Source organism: Camelus bactrianus, chromosome 25 (genome assembly GCF_048773025.1).
Source record: "Camelus bactrianus isolate YW-2024 breed Bactrian camel chromosome 25, ASM4877302v1, whole genome shotgun sequence".
NCBI classification, from domain to species: domain Eukaryota; kingdom Metazoa; phylum Chordata; class Mammalia; order Artiodactyla; family Camelidae; genus Camelus; species Camelus bactrianus.
Genome location: NC_133563.1, coordinates 38,584,183 through 38,604,189, shown reverse-complemented (window position 1 = coordinate 38,604,189; position 20,007 = coordinate 38,584,183). Strand labels below are relative to the sequence as shown.

General features: G+C 56.4%; 1 protein-coding gene and 1 pseudogene across 6 annotated transcripts; both read right to left on the bottom strand.

Annotated features, from left to right (window-relative positions):
• Positions 1 to 1,036: 1,036 nt before the first annotated feature.
• On the bottom strand, positions 1,037 to 19,980 carry HSF1 (heat shock transcription factor 1). 6 transcript variants are annotated; one of them, XM_074352821.1, is made up of 14 exons: positions 19,709 to 19,980; positions 6,476 to 6,584; positions 5,930 to 6,066; positions 5,539 to 5,663; positions 4,090 to 4,228; positions 3,957 to 4,018; positions 3,777 to 3,873; positions 3,557 to 3,693; positions 3,210 to 3,479; positions 2,788 to 2,871; positions 1,937 to 2,042; positions 1,796 to 1,861; positions 1,650 to 1,695; positions 1,037 to 1,561 (listed from the first exon to the last, which is right to left on the bottom strand). In XM_074352821.1, exons 1-14 carry the CDS (start codon positions 19,823 to 19,825, stop codon positions 1,356 to 1,358), a joined length of 1,701 nt encoding a protein of 566 aa, XP_074208922.1. In that variant the 5' UTR covers positions 19,826 to 19,980; the 3' UTR covers positions 1,037 to 1,355. The 6 variants fall into 6 exon arrangements, with proteins under 6 accessions (XP_074208922.1, XP_074208921.1, XP_074208923.1 ...); XM_074352820.1 differs by having other exon boundaries at positions 1,650 to 1,719; positions 19,709 to 19,978; XM_074352822.1 differs by having other exon boundaries at positions 1,650 to 1,719; positions 4,090 to 4,165; positions 19,709 to 19,976.
• LOC123618613 (BLOC-1-related complex subunit 5 pseudogene) lies at positions 6,773 to 15,115 on the bottom strand (annotated as a pseudogene).
• Positions 19,981 to 20,007: the final 27 nt, after the last annotated feature.

The window sequence follows — 20,007 nt, the reverse complement described above, 5'->3', positions numbered from 1 at the left end:
GGCCTGAGCTTGGGGACGGGACTGACTTGAGAGGCCAGCAGACGCTCCAAGACAAGGCCACAGGGGTCGCAAAGGCAGAGCCACGCCCAGGGCCTTCACGTTGAGTTCCTGCCCGAGCACCAGGTGTCTGCACCTCCTGGGTGCTGCTGGCTTGAGGCCCCGGAGCCAGGAGGATCCCCAGCTCCCCTGGGCTAGAGCTATCTCCACCCTCAGTTTTCCTGGCACTGGGCTGGGCAGGCCACTCGAAGCAGCCTGCGTGTGTGGCCCTTAGGACACTTCGCTCCCAGGCTGTGCCACCTGGAGCCTGACAGAGGGAGGTAGGGGGCAGCCCTGGGCTCCTGTTCTCACCTCTGGTGGGTCTGCTGCCTGGGTCGAAAACGTCCGAGGCTGTGCTGGGCCAGCTGTGCCCTGACTGACAGTGCTGTCCCCGCCCCAACCAGAACCCGCCTGACCCCGAGGCCTCACCTCTTCTGGGTCCTGGCAGCATCTGGGGTAGGAATGCCGCCTAGAGGGTGCCCTTGGACCCCACAGTGTAGGCAGCACCCCGACCCCTCCTGCTGAGAGGGTGGTGAGCACTGGGTGAACTGGGGACACAGGATGCTGGGGTGCGGTGCTTTGGCCTGACTCCTGCTCCTCCCCCACCCTTGGCTGCCTGACCCAGGAGGCAGGGCTGCACTCCCACTACCTTCCCTCCTGCCAGACCCCATGGCGCTGACCCCTTCCTGTCCCCAAAGCCAGCCCAGAGCCAGATGGCTCTGCTGGACAGGTGTATGTGGCACAGCCATTTGTGTCTCACCTGGTCCCCTCGTGTGGAAGCCCTGGTAACGGGGTTCTGTGACCCCTCCCGGTTCTTTAACCAACAATTCTGAGCACACATGGTCCAGTGGAGCCAGGTGGGCCCAGGGACACCGTGTGCAGCTGCCCTTCTCCAGGGAGGCTGCAGCCCAGACCTCTAGCCCCTTCTGAGACCCTGGGCCCCTCCTGGGCCTAGCCCGACCCGGCACCGCGGCAGGAGGAAACAGACGGGGAGGCCGCATACAGAGCCTGTCATTTATAGATCTCTGCCTGTCTCGTCCACCTGTCCGTGCGTCCGTCCGTGTATATATCTATGTCTCTACCTAAGGAGAAAGGGGAACTCTCATGTAAAAATCCAAAATACAATTCTGTGAACACCTGTGTACTGGTCAGTCCAAATGTGGCTGTGAAGCCCCAAGCAAGCCACGGCACACAGGACCTGGGTCCTTGGTGCTGACTGGGGCCACGCCCCGCCCTGCCCCAGGTTCCTGGCTCCCCTGAGACCAGCCCTGCACCAGGAGGGGTAGGGGACGGCACAGGCCGCCCCCTTCCTGGGGCCTCTAGGAGACAGTGGGGTCCTTGGCTTTGGGGGGCTCAGAGCCTGTCAGCAGGGAGATGGTGGGGTCATCTGCGTAGTCATCCCCCTCGGAGAAGTAGGAGCCCTCCCCCAGCTCGAAGAGCACCGGCAGGTCGCTGCTCCCCACGTCCACGGAGCCTGGGTCCACCAGGAGCAGGGGCTGGGCCGTATAGTGCACCAGCTGCTTCCCTGTAGGGAGGGACCGGGTCAGGGTCTGGTGGGTGGGGACGAGGACAGGGTGGGTGGGTGGACTCAGCTCACATGAGTTAGGGCTCACCTGAGTCAGGGCTGCTGTTCTCTGCCTCGAGAGGCCTGGGGGGCTCCTGGGGAGAGAGGAGCTCCTGGATCTGCCAGGGCAGGAGGGAGCACAGTGAGGTTCCCTGCTAGCCCCCACCCCCCAGCCTGCCCGCTCTGCGTACTCACACTGGCCAGGCTGCTGTCAAGGTCGGGCAGGCTCATGTCTGGCACGGTCACCGAGGGGCTGAACAGCTGCAGGGAAAGGAGGCCAGTCAGCTGGCACCGTGAGCAGGGGAGGGTGCAGGTGCAGGCAGGGGCGGGACTCACGTCCAGCAGGGCACTGGTGTCCACGCTGAAGCCGTGGCTGGTCAGCATGGTCTGCAGGTTGTCCAGGTTGGAGTCCATGGCGTCCAAGTGGTCACTGAGCTCCGTCCTGGCCAGGGTGAGTGAGGTAGGTGAAGGGGCACCCCAAGCACCCCTACCCGGACACCTTCTTGTCGACGCTCACACCCATCTGCCAGAGAAGGGCTCCCCTCGGCCACAGCCCACCCTCTCGGGCTCATGGGGGGCTTCAAGATGGGGCCCCTTTGCACTTGCAGCAGGGCCCGGTGGGGCAGTGTCCACAGACAGGCCGGACACTTGGCCACTGGGGGGGAGTGGCTAAGGCCATGTGGGCCCGTCCTGTCACCGTGAGGCCCTGTAAGGCCTCTAACAGCGTATTAGGCTGGGCCAAAGTGGCGGGGGGGGGGGCAAGGAGGGGTTTAGTGCTCAGATTGGGCTGGGGGCCCAGTTTTCCAGGCTTGACGAGGTCTTGCCTTTCTATCGGAAGACAGCAGGACAGGGAGAGTGTACTCAGCATGTGGTCAGCCAGCCTCTCCCTTGGTGCTTGCCAGGGAAGAGGCTGGGTTTGGGGGCTGTGACAGAGAAGGCCCAGTCCCACCCGGGGAGGGAACCAGTCAGCACAAGAGCTGGGCTGGCCTTCTCTGTCAGTCAGTGACTTGGGGCACTGGCTTGGGCCCTAGACCCGGGGGAGGCCAGTCCCTTCTGCAGAGGCCTTGAGATACCCATTCACCAGGCAGGGCTCAGTGCTCGTGGCCAGGCTGGGGTCTGGTCCGCGGCTGGGGAGGGGCCCGAGCTCTGGCGGAGCCCTCCTCCCTCCCCAGTGGGACAGCGCTAACCCTGGCTGGACTCGGCCATGCAGAGAGGAAGAGGGGCAGGGGAAGAGGCGGGCGACCCCAGACATCAGTGGAGCGCGAGCCAAACTGCAAGATACAAAGACAAGAGCCCCCCGATTGCAGGTGGGGGCCAGGCAGACTCCGTGCCCCCACCCTCGCTCGCCCACCTCTGGGGCAGCAGGACAGACACCAGGATCCAGCAGCCCATCACGGCAGATGGCAGCCCAGAGAGCAGGTGCGATAGGCCTGGCCACACAGCCTGGGCGCCTGTGGCAGAGGGACTGTGGGGCCACATGGTCAGCATCTGTTTCCCTCCCCAGCCCCAAGCACAGAGCTCAGGGCCACCGTGTGTCCAGCCCTCCAGGGCAGGCGTCAGAAGCCCAGCTGCGCGTCCAGAGACTTGTGGGCGAGTGGATGGCACTCACTTGTCCAGGCAGGCTACGCTGAGGCACTTCTCGGGGGCCGAGGCGGGCAGGGGAGAGGGGGGGCGGCCCCCCTCATCCAGGAGGGGAGTGGCCGAGGCAGGAGGGGCGGGCTCGCTCTCCCGCAGGATGGAGTCAATGAGGGCGGTCGGGGACAGCGGGGTGTCCACAACGGAGGATGGGTGCCCAGGACTGGCATCCTCTGCCCGGGGGCTCTGAGGTGGGCTAGGGGGCTCCTCCTTGACTCGAACCAGGGAGCTGCCGGACAGAGACCTGCACAAGGGAGACACACCTCAGCAGGGCCTCTGGCAGCCCCTCCCTCCTCCGGGTTTTGGGGAAGGTAGCCCCACCTCTCATCTCTGTTGGCGCCCGGGGAAGCCCCGGGGCTGCTGGGGCCCAGCTCAGTGATATCGGAGATGATGGGTCCGGAGCTGGCCACCGCGTCTGGGGCATAGAGACTGGAGCTGCTGTAGGCCGGGGATGGAGTCTGCCAGCAAAGGGAGGTGACCACATGTGGCGCAGGCCACAGCAGCACTGCCCCGCCCAGGCCAGCCCGCACCAGGCGCTCACCGAGTAGGGACCAGAGCCGTGGACGTGCTCCAGGGAGAACTGGCGGCCGAATTTGGGCACAGGGTGCGCAGGGCCACCATCACTGAGCATCAGGGGGCTGTGGGGAAGGGACGGGTCAGCGCTGCCCGGCCTGGTGGCACCCAGGACATGGCCACAGGGACGGGCAGCCCCGGTCCTCACATCTTTCTCTTCACCCCCAGGATCCGGTTGGACTGCACCAGCGAGATGAGGAACTGGATGAGCTGAGGGAGGAGAGGTAGGTCAGCTGGGCCGTGGAGAAGACCCGCTGCCCGCCCCCCGGCCCCCCTCGCACCTTGTTGACGACCTTCTGCTGCTGGGCGTGCTTCTGCCGCAAGCTGGCCACCTCCCGCCACAGGGCCTCGTTCTCGCTGCAACAGACCGGCGCAGTGGCTGGGGCTGAGGGGGCTCCGGGGACGCCCCCGCCCCGACATCTGGGCGGGTGCAGGCCTGAGTGACCACACATCAGCACGAGCCTGGCCGCTGGCCCGTTCCCACTCCAGGAGGGTGGGCTGTGCGATGGGCTGGGGGCCTGGCCAGGGCTCACTCTGCTGTCTTTCAGGGGGAGCCTACACCTCCGCACTGAGTAGTCAGGTGCGGGGTCGGCGGGGCCTGGCAGTGGGCAGGGCAGGGTGAGCCCCAGGACACATCCAGGTGGCAGAGCCTTGAGTGCTGCCCCACCCTCCACTGTCTCCTCCTTGACTGAGCCTGAGGACAGGAGGGAGGGCTGGGGGCCAGTGGCAGCCCAGCTCATCAGGCTGCAGGGGGCATGCAGGGATGTCCTATACCTTCAGGGGGCTCAGGGCACCTTGGGCCTAGGAGTGGCTAAGAGATGGACTTGAGAGGCAGGAAGGACCACCTGACCACTGTCCTCCCAAGCAGGTGAGCACGGTCCCGAGCAGCCCGTGGCCTGCCCCTCCAGTAGGCCGGCCCTGCAAAGCCCTGGCATGTCTTCCTGACAGGCAGTGGGCTCTCCTGGCCTCACCCTGACAGCTGTCCATGTCCTGGAGACCAAATTCAGCTGGCCCCGCCTCCAGGTTATCAGCCATTCCGTGGCTCCTGCTGGGTCCTAACGTGAGCACTTGGGGCCCAGGAGCCTCCTCCACGGTGCGGAGGACCTGCTCCACCAAGTGGCTTGGAGGTCGCCCTCAGGATTGGGGGTCCTGAGGCCCCCAGGACCCCAAGTATATGGGAGCAGACCTAAGCCAGCCTTCCTGCAGGTCCTGGCTGGGGATGGGGGCACAGAGCTGGTTATGTGGTGGCCAGCATGTTCCAGGGGCATGGGTTCCAGAAAAAACCTCAAGTGCTTCCTGCTCCAGGTCTGAGGTGGAGGCAGGCAGGGGACATGATGCCTGTGCTAGGTGACGGTGGGACTGTGGAGCCAGTGGGAGGAACGGCACTGTAGGGATGCGAGAAGCCGGGCCACCTTGGTCTGTGGGGAGAGACTGGAGGCGGGATGCACATGCTCAGAAGGCAGCATGAGGAGCCCGAGGCTGTGGCCCTGCTCAGGCTCACTTCTGCCTGTTGTTGCGGGACGCGGATCAGACCCCACCTACTGGGAAACACAGCCCAGCATGGGCCCCGATGGGTGTGCGAGCCCAAACCTCAGTCTGGGGAGTGGAAGGCCCAAAGCACCTATTACAGAGACCGCAGGAGGCGGAGCTGCTGGGAAAAGGCCCTGCTGGTCCCTGCAGCACCCCCGCCGATCAGCCCCCACTGCCGCGCCCAGGCGCCCAGGACCTACTGCTTCATGGCCAACAGTTTGGAGTCCATGCTCTCCTGCTTCCCCTTCATCAGCTGCACGTCAGTCAGCAGCTTGGTGACACTGTCCTGGCGAATCTTCACGTCCTCGCTCCGCAGGGTGGACACCTGGGTCCCCAGGGAGCAGTCACTGAGATGCCTCCCAGAGAGGGGGGCCTGGGACAGAACAGAGAGGGCCGAGGGGCTGCCAGCCCGGAGAGTGGCTGGTGGGGGAAGCGGCAGTGGGGAGTCCACAACGGGTATGTGTGGAGGGTGGCCGGCAGGAAGAGGGCCAGTGCAGCCAGGCCAGGCCAGCGGGATGCCGAGTGGACGCTGCTCCCCTCACAGCCTGGAGGGAGGTCTGAGGATGTGGGGAGGGGGGCACGGCTACTCACACTGGTCACTTTCCTCTTGATGTTCTCAAGGAGCTGCTCCTGGCCACGCAGGAAGCAGGGGTGCTGGAACTCAGTGTCGTCCCTCTCTGGCTTGACCAGACCCCCCTGCTCAATGTGGACCACCTTCCGGAAGCCATCTGTGCACGACGGGATGGGGGCAGCTCTGCCTCAGGGCTAGAGAACCAGGCCCTCACTACAGCCCGGCCACTGGCCCCCGGTGGATGGGGGGAGGCTCCTGGCAGGGTGATGGTCATAGTGTATGCAGCAGCGGCTGGGTGGTCTTGGTTCTAAGGGCGATCCCACAACCTCCATGACCCCCCCACCCCAGGCATGGGGCCATGTCTGGCTGGGGTTCAATGAGCTCTTCCTGGGGGCCCCAAGTTCAGGCCCGGGAGCCCGTTCTTCTACAGGCGTGCCAGGCTCCAGGCCACACCCTTGGCCAGCACCGGGATCCAAACCTGGTGGCCCTGCTGCCCCTCACCCAGACGAGGGGAATGTGTCGGTCCCGCCACCTGCCGCCCTGCGGGGTGAGGGCGGGGCACTCACACATGTTGAGCTGCCGCACGAAGCTGGCCATGTTGTTGTGCTTGAAGTACTTGGGCAGCACCTCCTTGGCGAACTGGCCCTGGTCAAACACGTGGAAGCTGTTCCCGCTCTGCCAGGAGACACGTCGGCGCGGGGGTCAGCGCAGCTGCAAGGGGCACGGCTGTGCACGCCCCTGCCCTGCAGGGCTGGGCTGGCGGGAGGCAGAGGGCACCTCAGGGACCACCAGCCAGACACACCTGGTCTCTGCCCCTTGGCCTGGATCCTTGCCGGAGGCCCTGCCAGGGTGCAGAGGTGCCTTCAGAAAGCACCACGGCACTCCAGGCCCATCCCTTAAGGGGTCTCGTTTTAGCTTTAATCAGCACTTTTCCCCTAAGAACAGCCCAGAACCCAAATTAAGGCAGCCAAGAAAATGGAAACCTAATTTCAGTTACAACACAGTCGTGCAACTTCATTTTTCTTTTGGCCACAGAGATGAGAAACAGACTAAACAGGCCGTGACACTCCTCTTCCACTTTTTTCCTAACCACAGTCCAAAAGCTACCAGGCGGGTGACAAGGCTGACCTCTGGCCAGCAGGAGCCCGGGGACCTGGCTCAGGCTGCCGCAACATGATTACCCTGTGAACCTGTCAAGGACACTGGGCACAGGCTCCCCTGTTGGAGAAGGGAGCCAGAGGACAGGGAGGTGCACTGGTGTGCACCCGGACGGAGCGATGCTTTTCAACACGGACGGAGATGTTGAAATCAACATGGATACAGATGCGCGAGGGAGGAGGGGGAGGAAGGACCTCTAGGACTTTTCCTCTTCCGAAGAAGCAATAAGAGAACTGGCAAAAAACGTCAGAGTCAACTCTCTCAGAACTCTGAAAACCAATGAGGGACGGCAGCGCGTGGGGAGAACTCACTCAGGGCCAACGGCTGAGTCTCAGCAAGCCCAGCAAGCCCAGCAAGCCCAGCAAGCTGAGGCGTTTTAACTTGCCCGCCCCCACCCTGAGCTGTGAGACCGCAGCCGGACGGCGGGGAGCAGCGTTCTGGCAGCCATGGCCGAGAAGGCGGCCGGAGCTCTTGCAAGACCAGTGTGGTGGCTCCCTGGACGATTCCACATGCCAGGCTCTTTCTGTTTTGTCTGACCCAAAGCTCTCTTAATGTAAAGAGATTTTTCCCTCGCAACATTTGCAGAAAACATCTAGAGGTAATTTTAAAACTTGCCGCTGCCCGAGATGGTGGACACGGCTAGGGAAAAACAGGCCGACCAGGAAACACACAGGGAGGAGCTGGGGAGGGGCCTCAAGAGGGGCTCCAAAATACTCCTCGGGGCTCACAGTCACAGGCACACGCAGCGCTGTGCCAAGGTCTGGGCCCTCACCTCCGGCAGGACGTGGAGGGGAAAGTCCAGCACGTCAGCTGTCTGGCCGAGTGCCGAAGGCGTTCCCGACACACAGGGTGCCTCACGGAGACTGGGAGGCTTCTCAGTTCTAGGCTTTAAAAGACATTCCTGCTCCCATCACTCCCTGACCCAACTCAGCTAACCGGGCAGAGACCTCAGGGACCACACACAACAAAGAACACAAACTGCCCAGAATTAGTTCAGAAAAGCCACTAAACAAACAAACAGCAAATACAAGAAACAGCAGCAAATCCTGGCGAGCAAAGCGAATCTGATACTGAGTTTAATAAATGACGCATATTAATGGAAAGCCCAATTTTCAACAAAAATTTACGAGACATGCAAAGAAACAACATATGACCCACAGAAAGGAAAAAACCAACCAAGGGAAACTGTCCCTAAGGAAGCTGAGATGTTGGACTTACTAGACAAAGACTTTAAAATCAGCTATTTGAAATACATTCAAAGAACAAAATGAAACAGCATCTGAAGAAGCAAAGGAAAGTGTGAGAATGTTTCACAGAATAGAGAATGACAACGACAGAAATTATAAATAGGAACCAAATCAAAATCATGGAGTTGAAAAGTGCAATGCCTCAGATTTAAAATTCACTGGGCGGGGTGGGGGCTAGAGAGCAGATCTGAGAATGAATAAGACGGAATCCGCGAACGTGAGGAAGACCGTCAAGCAAGATCACCCAGTCTGAGGAGCAGAAAGAGAAAAGCGTGAAGAAAAATGAACAGGCGTCAGAGACATGTGGGACACCACCAACGTATGCATGAAGGGGAGGAGGGAAAGGGACAGAAAGAACATCTGAAGAAATAATGGCCCCAAATTTCTCAAATTTGATGAAAAATATTCAGGAAGTTAAACAAATTCCAAGAAGGATAAACTCAAAGAGATTTATACCAGAAACTCCGTAATCAGACCAAAGAAAGCAAAAGACCAAGAGAGAATCTTGAAAGCAAGAAAGCAGACTCATCATGTACAAGGAACCCTTAATCACAGCTACTTTCTCATCAGAAGCTGTGCAGACCAGAAGGCCATGGGACGACATGCTTACAAAAGTGCTGAAAGAACAAACCTGTCAACCAAGAATTCTGTATCTAGCAAAACTATCCTTTGAAGATACAGGTATGGTTTCCACTGCTGGGATGGCAGCTGAAATCAAGAGAACCCCTCCCAGGCAAGACAGACAGAGCTTTTAAAAAACACCTGGAAAGTGTCCTATAGGCCTGTAACAAGTGAAGAAACACTTACTCAAGAAAACCCACTAAAGCTCTGCAGAAACAGTGGGTCGTTTTAGTCACAACCTGCTCCCCCTCCTTGCACCAGGTCTCCTGGGTTGAGGCCGAGACAATGGGGACCCTTCTCCCCCTTGTTTCCAATCAAGGTCTCCTGTATCTCACAGAGGGGCAGGCCGCCAGCATCTCTCATCCTGTCCAACTTGCTGGTGAACAGACTAAATTCAGCCCCCACCCAAAGAACGGAGACTCCACCCCAGGTGTGGCAGGCTGAGCATACCAGGGCTCCGCTTACTCTCGCCCCAGCTGGCACGCAGGGCGGAGCGTCTGTGCTGGGAGAAGCCAGTCATGGAGTCCAGACGCTACGCTGCCCAGCCCAGTGCACGAGCAGAGGCGCAGAGAATCTGTCTAGGGCTGGTGGTGGAGGGTGAAAGTCCAAGGGAAAGAGCTCCAGAGCACCTTCCTCGCAGAGACAGAGTAACAGAGTGCGGGAAAGTTCAAGCCCAAGGGTGCTCTTGAAATCAACAGCTCTTCTAAGTGGGAAATAATAAGCTGGCCAGCCCGTTCACACAAGGGACAGTGAAGAGCTCTCCTGGGGTCAGAGCGTAGCCCAAAGACTGACCTCAAAACATACCCCTGCCGAAATTTAACTGGCTCAAGCTGCAGAGTGATTTGCGCCTGAGGGCACTGCCAAGCACGAGCAACTCTAGCTACAGACTGGGCGTGACACCACACGGTGTGGGTGGCGGTGGTGTGTGAGCCGACAGAGAGGCCACGGTCAAGCCACCACGGCCAAGCCAGGTCACCAAACTAAACCAGCATGGGGGTGCGTGGGGGTGATCCACAAGCACTAGGCTATGTCACCCAAGACATAGTTTTTCAACAAAATTCCAAGACACATAAAGAAACAATAAAGCGTGACACATACATGAGGAAAACAGAGGAAGCAGCAGAAATGGCCTGTGAGAGGGACAAGGTGTCAGATTTAACCAAGACTTCAAAGAAGCCATTACAAGTGTGTTCAAAGAACTAAAGGAAGTCATGAAGTAAAGCAAAGCGAGACAACGTCCCCCGAGCAGAGAGTAACAGTGAAGAGGCAGCCGTCACGGAGGAGGCCCCCTGGACATTCTGCAGTCGAACAGACAACAGAGACGGAAAATCTACAAGGAGGGCTCAACGGCAGATGTGACCTGGCAGGAGAAAACTCCTGAGAACTTGAAGAGAGATCCACAGAGATTACGAAAGCTGAAGAACAGGGAGAAAACAGAATAAGAAAGTGACAGCAGCCTCAAAGAAGTGCGGCGCGCCTCCACCTGCACCAGCACACGCGTGACCAGAGCACCACGGGGAAAGGAGGAGAAGGACCAGAACCGACATTCACAGAGACGAGGGTGCAAAACTCCCCAAACCTGCTACAGTGTTACAGATGTACGGCACGTCTCTCCATTTACTTAGGTCAACTTTGCTTTCTTTCATACGTGTTTTTAATAATTTTATTGTTTCTCCATACAGATCCCCACATGTTTAATTAGGTCTACATTTAAGCGCTTAATTTTTTTTGAGCAACTGTAAATGACATTTTAAAGAAATCAATTTCCTCTTGTTTGTTTCTAGTATGCAATCAACATAGAGTTCTTGTTGTGTTGATGTTGTATCTAGTGACCTTGCAAAACTAATTCTTTCGCCGTGGGAGTAATTTTTGTAGATTCATTAGGATTTTCTATGTCAACAATCTGTGAATAAGAACAGTTTTATCTCTTTCTAACATACATGCCTTAAATTTTTCTTGTTTTCACATACTGGATAGGATTTTCAGTACAATGTTGACTAGAACTGGTAAAAACAGACTTTGTTCTGATCTTAGGGGGAGAGCATTCACTGTCTCACCATTAAGTATGATATTAGGTATAGGTTTTTTGTAGGCCCTGTTTGGTATTTATCTTTTTAATATCACAAACATCAAATTTTGCTACATGCTTTTTCTGTATCAGATAATATGATCATGTGGTTTTATCTTCTTTAGGCTGTTCACATGGTGTGTTATATTGATTCTAAAGTGTTGAACCATCTTTGCATTCTTAGGGTAAATCCCACCTGGTGTGACATTATTCTTTGTACGCACTGCCAAGTTTGATTTGCTAAAATTCTATAGAAGACATTATGAAGGATATTGGTCTGTAGTTTTCTTGGACTGCTTTTGTATAATTTTGAAATCAAGGTAATGTTTGCCTCATAAAATGAAATGCAAAGGGTTCCCTCCTGAGGCTGTTGCCACCACCCAGAGGAACCTGGAAGCTGGTCCCACACCCCCAGCTGAGTCTTGAGATGACTGAGACCTCATGAGACCAGGATCAGCTTGCAGCTCTCAGAAACTGTGAGATAACAAATGTTTCTTGTCTTAAGCAGTGAGTTTGAAGGTAATTAGTTACATAGCAATAGATAACCTATGAACATTTTGTGTTTTTTATACCATTGTAAACATTTCCATTTTCAATAGTCCATTGCTAGTCTGCAGAAATACAATTAAGTTTTATGCATGGACCTTGAATCCTGTGACCTCACCAAACTCATTTATTAGTTGTGATAACTTTTTCTGTAGATTCTTTAGGGGCTTTCTAAGTAAATATGAATGTTTTCTACGAATAGAATTTTATTTCTTACTTTCCAGTCTTGATGTCTTTTATCTACATATTTGCTACACTGCCTGAGCAGGGCATCCAACACGTCACTAAGGAGAAGCAGCGGGAGCAGGCATCCTCGCCTTCCTTTCCAGTCTCGGGGTCTGTGCTCAGGTCTCCAGTACCGAGTACAATGCTAGCAAGAGGGGTTTTGGTACATGGTTTTCATTAGACTGAGGAATTCCCCTTCTTAGTTTACTCAGCTTCTATCATGAAATGGATGTTGAATTCTGTCACGTGCTCCATCCATCTCTGTTGAGAGGACCACATGGCTTGTCCTCTCTGCTCTGCTGACGAGGTGAGTGGTACCAGGCGATGGATGGTGGCGACTTCTGTCTGCAGAACTCGTGGTCTTGGGCCTCACCCTGCCTCTGATGATAAGTCAGTAGCATTCTTATCTTGGCTTTTCCATGTGCATTTTCCCTCTTTTCCTGGCTGCTTTTAAGATTGTCTCTTCATCACTCATTTTCAGCAGATTATACTGATGAGTTTTGGTTTCTTGTGCTTTATCCTCCTTGGGAGTCACTGAAATTCCTGGATCTGTGGGTTTACAGCTTTCAAAAAAAAAAAAAAAAACTGGGGAAAATTTCTAAAATTCTATTTCTAAAATTCTCCTCCGTCCTTTACTCTGGAACTTAAATTGTGTCTGACACTCCATGCTTTCACCCCTGCAGCCTCTGCACTTTTTTTTGTCTTTTTTCCTCTGTGGTCACTCTGGATAGTTTCTACTGCTAGTCTAGTTCAGTGACCTTTTCCCCTGCAGTTTCTTTTTTGGATTAAACTAGCTCTTTATGCTTATATAGCCCACAACCCAGACAGCCTATTGGGAAAATGTCACAAAGGCTTCAAGGACACAGAGCTTCTTAAAATATTTCTCCTCTTCCCTTCATGTTTTCAGTCTGCAAGCTAAACTAGATAATATACAGTGTCTACAGAAAAAAAAAACCAAACACCTAAACAAAATAAAAATACTTCCCAAGGCAGAGTTCTGCACAGAATTCCTAATAATTCAAATCTTCCAACTTTAGTGACCACTGAGAGTAGTCTGGTCGGCTTTGCAGGGGAAGCGCATCAAGGGACAGGCTGAAGGAGCGCAGGTCCCCATCCCCCCAGGGACCACTAATGCCTCCAATGGCCTTGGTCATCTACTGTGACTTTAATCCCAAGCACCCTGGGGCCCTGGCGGTGCCCGTCCTGTGCACACGCAGCGCTGTGGCCTGAGCGTGGTCGGCTCCATGCTGAAGGGCTCCAGGCGCGGCCTCAGGCACTGTCTGGTCGATGCCCACATGGACGTGGTGCAGGACAGCTGATGTCTCGCTGACCTTCTGGATCTGCTCCACATACTTGGTGTATCTTTTCCGGTGCTCTTGCATGAAGCTAAAGAGAGTTTCACAGACAGATCCATCTCTGATTCATTTAACCAAAGGGTTCTGGTCAAAAGCACTGGCCTCTGCACACTGATGGGGGTGGTCCTGACAATGGAGGAAGGGCTGCAACACCTGCTGAGAATCCGATTTCCCCAATTTGGTGTTTGTTGGGAGGCCTGGCTACTTGAGAACCCTCAAAGGCGGTGAGAAGGCTGGCATCTCTTGCACCATGACATTGGGATGACTGCTGACGTTCTGTGAGGCCTGGGAGCCAAGTGGCACCACAATGCCATCCGTCCCGGTTCTAGGCTTGGCTGGATAAGGGCCACTGAGGAGTTCAGCTTGTCAGGTCAGCCCTCGGCCTTGGCGCTCTGCCTGCTGCCCAGGGTGCTGGGGGCCGGGGCAGCGGAGGAAAGGAGGCGGGGCACGCCCAGCAGCAGTTGCACCTGCGACTGGCCTGCAGCTTCTAACTTGTTTTTTAATCCCCTCCAGTGACTTATAAAAAAAAGCTTTTAATTTTAGAATAACATTAGATTTACAGAAACGTGGGAAGATAGTACAGGGGTCCCACACGCCCTACTCCAGTTTCCCTAGTATTAGCGTCATCCTTTAGCTGACGTGCAGCTGATTTACAATGTTGTTCGCCTGTGGTGTCCAGCACGGTTGACTCAGTTACACAAACACGTTTTCTTTTCCATCACAGGTTATTACAAGGCACTGAATCTAGTTTGCTGTGCCGTACAGTAGGACCTTGTTGTGTATCTGTTTTATACACAGTAGTCTGTATCTGCTAATCCCAAATTCCTAATTCCCCTTACCTTTGGTAACTGTAAGAGTGTTTTCTACGTCTGTGAGTCTGTGAGTCTGCTTCTGTTTTGTAAATAAGTTCACCTCTATCATTTCTTAGATCCCACATGTAACTGACATGGGATGCTCGTCCTTCTCTGTCCGACTAATATCACTTAGCGTCATCATCTCCAGGTCCATCCACGTCACTGCAGTTTCCCAATTATTAACATCTCGCATTAGGGTGGTGCATCTGCCAGAAGTAAATGACTCAATATACTTTACTGTTAACTAAACTCTCCATTTTGTTCACATTTCCTTGGTTTTTACCTCCCAACCTTCTGTTCCCAGGCACCAACCAAGATGCTACATCACATTCATGTCTCCTGACGTTCCTCTGGACTATGGCAGTGTCTCAGGTTTTCCTGGTTTCTGATGACCCTGACGGTTCTGAGGAGCATTGGTCTAGGGGTGTGTAGAATGTTGCTCAATTTGGATGTGTCTGATGTCTTCCCATGGTTAGCTCAGGTTATGTAAGTTTTTGGAGAGGAACACCAGACGTGACGCGCCCTTCCCACCACCCCCTGCCAGCATGACTCATCACTGCTGTGCTGACCCTGGTCACCCGGCAAGGCCTGTCAGCCAGGTGTGTCTGCTGGATAGTCACCCCCCCATCCTTGGAAGGAAGGCACCATGTGCAGCCCACACTCAAGGGGTGGGAGGTATGTGTCACCTCCTTGGAATTCTCTGCATGGGAATGTGCTCCAGCGACACTTTGTTCAATTTCCTTCCCTCTTCTGTCTCGCATTTCTCTGTCTTGATGGTTTTTCTCTACTTCCTTGAGCAGACAGAGCATTTTAGTCATTGTTTCAATGTCTTCATTAGGCCTCTCACTGTGCCTGTCCCTTCTCTGTTCCAGGTCACGTGCTCCTCTCCGCTGGCTCATCTGCTGGTTTTGACAGGGTCCTGGACTCTGGAACTTTCGTGTCTGGGTTCAGCTGTCTTCCTTTCAACAGCACTGCACTCTCAGTTCTGGTAGGAGAGGATCAACCTGATCAGCACCTCTTGATGCTGGTTTTCAGGCTTGTCTACACTGCTTGTGGGCCGTCCTTTTCTCCAGGGCTCACAGGCCACAAGTCCAAGCTCTGGCTGTTCTGAGGTCCCTGTGATGCTCTGCATGTTTAGTGGCTTTGCTGCTCTGGCTGTGAGAACTTAGATAACTCACAGCCCTGTGTGACACTTACCTCATATCCCCTTGGTAGCTGTTCTTTCTCTAGAAGGTTCTTGGATGGCTTCATGGGTCTCACCCTGTGGACAGGCGAGTCAGCACTCAGCCAGAGCCCCACAGGCTCATGTGCGGACAACGGGAGCTCTTTCTTGGCACAGCCCCCTCCTCTGGGACCTCGCCTTCAAGTTCTAGCTGTCGTCGCTTCTCCAAAGGCCGGGCTCTCCAAGTTTGAAAACTGCCTTCAGGTAGGAAGCCTGGGTGCCTGTGTGGCTGCCCTGCCCTTCGTTAACAATCGTGAATGCTGTTCAAGGGTTAAGTCTATGCTGAAAATGTTCTGCAAGTCCTACCATAAGGGCCGTCAAGTCTGAGAGGGTCTTCTGGTGAATACAACATCTCACCTCTCTTGCCTCAGAAGTTCAAGGCCCCTCCTGGGCTTACCACGTGCAATTCATGCAGGAAGTCTTAGCTTATCCTTGGATGTAAGGAAAACCAGTGACGGGATGTGGCAGGGCAGGGAGACCGGGCTGCCCTGCTGCTGGCTAGGGAGCAAGGCCCTGAAGCACAGTTCTTACAAGTATCAAGTCTTGCAGTGAACTCAGAGCCTGCGGCCTGCCTTCCCACAGGGCTGTGAACACCCTGAAATGCACAGAGTTCTGCATGAATGTACTTTTTTATAGAAGGGGGGTCTGTCTTTGAATATTTTCTCAAAGGCTCCACGACCCAAAAGGGTTACCAACCACAGGGTTCCACAAGGCCTATCTGCGCTTTTCAAATCTGCCCACTAACAGAAGGCCTGTTTCAGTCCCCCAGCCAGAGAGACTGGTCTGTGTGATATGCTCTGCCTTCCTGGACGCAGCTGACTGACCCCTCCCTGGGCTCCAGGAGCAAAGGGCGTGTAGCTGGAAGCAGTGCACAGTGTGAGCGCTGGGCTGCATGGACGCAGAAGCAGACAAAGGCAGTCTGTGAGCGAGGAGGTAGGGGAGCACCGAGCCGCATGCAGAAAGGGGAGGCCACTCCTCTCCCCTCCCTGGTCCTGATTTCGTCCCTGTCTGAGGACAAGACTGTCTGCACTGTCCTCATGGTGCTTTCCTATCTCTGCTCCAGCAGCACAGCCTGTGACCAGAGTGTCCCTGCTCATTGCTGGCCCTGGCCCCGAACTTGGGTCTCTAGGCCCAACTGAACATGTGCACATGGACGACTCTGCTGACTCTGCCAGGGTTCAGGAGGGAGGAGACTGTGGGGAAACACGTGGGACTGGCCTCCCTCCTTTCACAGCCTGTAAGGCCAGCCTCTTCTCCTCCCTTCAGCCCTCAGGGAAGCCCTGCAGCCAAAGATGCAGGCTCCAGGGTCTGCAGCCCAGCCCCTGAGATGGGAGCAACCGCTCACTCCCAGGTGGGTACCGTGGGCCCCACTGACCCCTCCTGATCCTTTAAACAACAATTCTGGGCACACACGGCCTGGCGCAGCGGGACGGGCCCAGGGGTCCTGTGTGCAGCTACCCTTCTCCGAGGAGGCTGCAGCCCAGACCTCCAGCCCCTTCCAAGACCCTGGGCCCCAGCCCTACCCAGCACCGTGGCAGGAGACAGATGGGGAGGCCACACACAGAGCCTGTTGTTCATAGATCTCTGCCTGTCTCGTCCATTTGTCCACGCATATATCTGAATATTGCTGCTGAAGGGGAAAGGTGGTTCTCTGTAGAAGCCCAAACCTAGCCTGATGAACACCGTTGCAGTCAGTCGAGTGTGGCTGGGTCTGGCTTGGGAGACACGGGTGCTGCGGAGGCAGGCGGGAGCCGAAGCCGGACGTCGTGGAGGGAGCGCGGCCTCATGTCTGGCCCTGTGGCCTCCAGCCCTCCCTTGTTAGGGTTCCTGAGACTCAGTGTCCATGTCTGTAAACGACTGTCCGCCACAGGAGGGGCTGAACGAGGACAGCTGTGCTCTCGCTGGCACCTCACAGGCCAGTCGGCAGCTACCTCAGCCCCGCAGTCAGGGCGGGCCCAGGCCTGCTGGGCCACGCCGGCCTCTGAGAACAGCTGGGCAGGCTCCCGGGCCGGGGAGGAGGGGCCCGCACGTCACTAGAGCTCTGGGAACAGCCTTGGCCCACTGGGAGCGGCCAGTGTGACCGGGACCCTTCTCAAGGGGTCTCGCAGGGGCAGGTGACCTTACTGCAGGTATTGCTCTCCACCCGGGCACCTAGCCCCTCCAGAGGGACTTTCTGTCCACTGGCACTCACATGGGCCACCTGGAACTGGCTCTGGCCTTGGCGACCTCCAGTTCCTCAGTGAAGGAAGCCCTTACTCTCAGGTGGGGTGAAAATGAACAGCCTCCTTAAACTGTTCCCGGGTTCCTCCAGGCCTCACTCTGGCCCTGCTCTTGAAGCTGGATGGGCCTGATCCTTGGGGCGTCCCTGTGGGTGTGGGCGTTAGGGCAGCCGCAGTCCAGCCCCAGCCATGCTCATGGTCACCAGATTCCCTCCTGAGGGCAGTGGGAGCCACGGTGCCTGAAGGTCCTGTCTGAGGAGCAGCCCCATCCCTAGAGGCCCTGCCTATTCAGCGGTGGCTCCACACCAAGTGCATCTTCAGTTGGACAGGAGTTTGGAAGGGCGGGAAAACCAGCACTACCCTCTGGGACAGTGACCTGTTGGTCCATCCCTCGGGCTGTCCAGACCTGGTCCTGCTGGCCAGAGTTTCTGGGGCTGGACGCTCCCCTGGGAACTCAGCCTTGAGAGCCAGCGCCATACCACCAACTTCCCCTTGTGTTCCAGGTGAAAAACGCAGAGGTCTTCTCTCGGGAGAGTGGGGAGAAAGCTTCCAGCACAAAGGCGAGGGCACCAAGGGCACAGACATCAGAACCTTCCAAGCCTTTGAAACCTGGACTCCAGGCGGTGAGCCTGTAGAAGACTCCGTGAGGACTTTTTTGCGGGACCACTTACTTTCTCAGGGCTAAGCAGCTTCCACTGCTGAGCTAGTGCTGGGTCTCTGCACTCATGGTTGGCGCTGGCCCCCACTGTGTCCTGCACCAAGCACAGCTGCTAGACCTGGTACAGACCAGGTGGCGTTGAACACTGCTCCCGACGGCTCCTCATGCTCCAGGGAGAACGTGCCAACAGGACTGGTGGGTGGTACAGACCCTGTGAGGGAGGCTGTCATAGCCTGGATCATACCCCACTTTCCTGCTCAAAGGCCTTGCCCAGAACACAGGCAGCGGGGTCCTGGAGAGCATCCTGGTGCTCATCACCCACCAGCATCACAGTCTTTAAGCAGAAACAGCAAGCAGATTAGAGGCAGGACAAATCACCCTTGTAGGATTAAGCTCAGAATATCCCAAAGCATCTCTGATGCCCCTCCCCAAACTGGATAAGAGTGTCTCCCAGGAGTTAAGAGGCAGGAGAAAGAGGAGGAAGGAAGGATAAAGACAGAAACATGTGGTCATTTTCTTTGGCCAGCAAAGTTCAAGGCCTAGACTGAAGGGATGTTGGTAACGTGAGAGTCTGTGGGAAAGCACACCGGCTATTTGGGAATAGCGCCCATTAAAGAAACAGGCAGTGGGATGGAAGATGCCACACAGAGATGTCACTGGGACCAACACAAAGTGTCTCCAACAAAAACACTGCATGATTTGTAGTCTCCGTATTCCCAGTCGAGGCAGAGCTTCAGCAGACAGACAACTCAAGAACGAGAGAACCTGGCTTCTAGCTCTGAGCTCATTTCAGCCCAGACTACTCCTCATTCCTAATGGCTTAAAAATATGAAAAGGACATACTTAGTAGAGAAGGAACCCAGCTTGCTCAGGAGAGCAAACACGTCTGGAAGCGCCCAGAGGCTCTACTTGACCAGGGTGGCCTAGGCTGAGTTATGGCTCTGGCCTTCCTGGGACACGACGTCACAGCCAAGATGTGAACAGCAGATTCGGATCTCCAACTCCAGAACAGTCTCTGATTTACCTCTGGCAAACTGGAGCTGTCCAGTCTACAGGGTCAGACCATGTAAACAAGCCTGCTGCCAGGCAACTGGAAACAGGGACATGAATAAAGGCGCCCTGCGAGGCAAGGAAAACGTCGCTCTGGAGAAACCCAGCTCCGGTATCCTAACACAGGAGGGAGAGCAACCTGAACTTACGACGTTTTGCTTTCTGTCTTTGCCCCCTGTCGTTTTACACTAAAGCAGCACTCTCCCACTCCTGCGCCAAGTTCTGATTTTCTCCCAATAGCTGCCGACCATACCACCCTGGTAACTCATTTGAGAAGACACGGGGGCACCTGGGCGTGACGTTGGCGAGCAAAACCGGGTGCTGTTCTCCAGGCCGACCCGCTTCCGCAGTTGTCCAGTTAGTGGGCAGAAGACCAAAGAAGGAGAAGCCCTTCCTCCCCAGCCCAAGCAAACGGCGTGGGCAGGAGCAACGCGGAGCGGGCCTGGGACGCTGTTCCCGACCCTCCTCGGGCTCCCCGCCCCCACACCCGGGCCGGCGAGGAGGGGGCCGGGCCTGCCCTGCCCGGGGACGAGCCGCGGCCTCCCTGCCCCCGGCCGGCGCGCCCCAGCCCCTCACCGGGCTCCAGCAGATAAGCGCGTCCGTGTCCGGGTCGCTCACGAGGGTCCACAGCTTGGTCAGGAAAGCCGGGACGTTGCTGGGCCCCGCCGCGCCCGGGCCCACGGGCAGATCCATACCGGGCAAGGCAGGGAGAGGCAGAGGTAGCGATCGCGAGGAGAGGCTGAGGGCCAGGCTAGCGGCGCTGCCGCGCCTGCCGCCCGGGCCGCGCCGCCGCCGCCCGCTGCGCACACACGGCCCCGGGGCCTAGCATGGCCGCGGCCATCTTGAGACGAGCGCGCTCCCGCCGGCGCCGCCCG

Bases quoted from the DNA above. Each gene is read 5' to 3' on its own strand.
- HSF1 (XM_074352820.1), bottom strand. From the start codon at position 19,825: ATGGATCTGCCCGTGGGCCCGGGCGCGGCGGGGCCCAGCAACGTCCCG. The intron at 6,585-19,708 runs GTGAGGGGCTGG...GTCTCCTGGCAG, and splicing joins CGCTTATCTGCTGGAGCCCG to AGCGGGAACAGCTTCCACGT. The intron at 1,862-1,936 runs GTGAGTCCCGCC...CTTTCCCTGCAG, and splicing joins ACACCAGTGCCCTGCTGGAC to CTGTTCAGCCCCTCGGTGAC.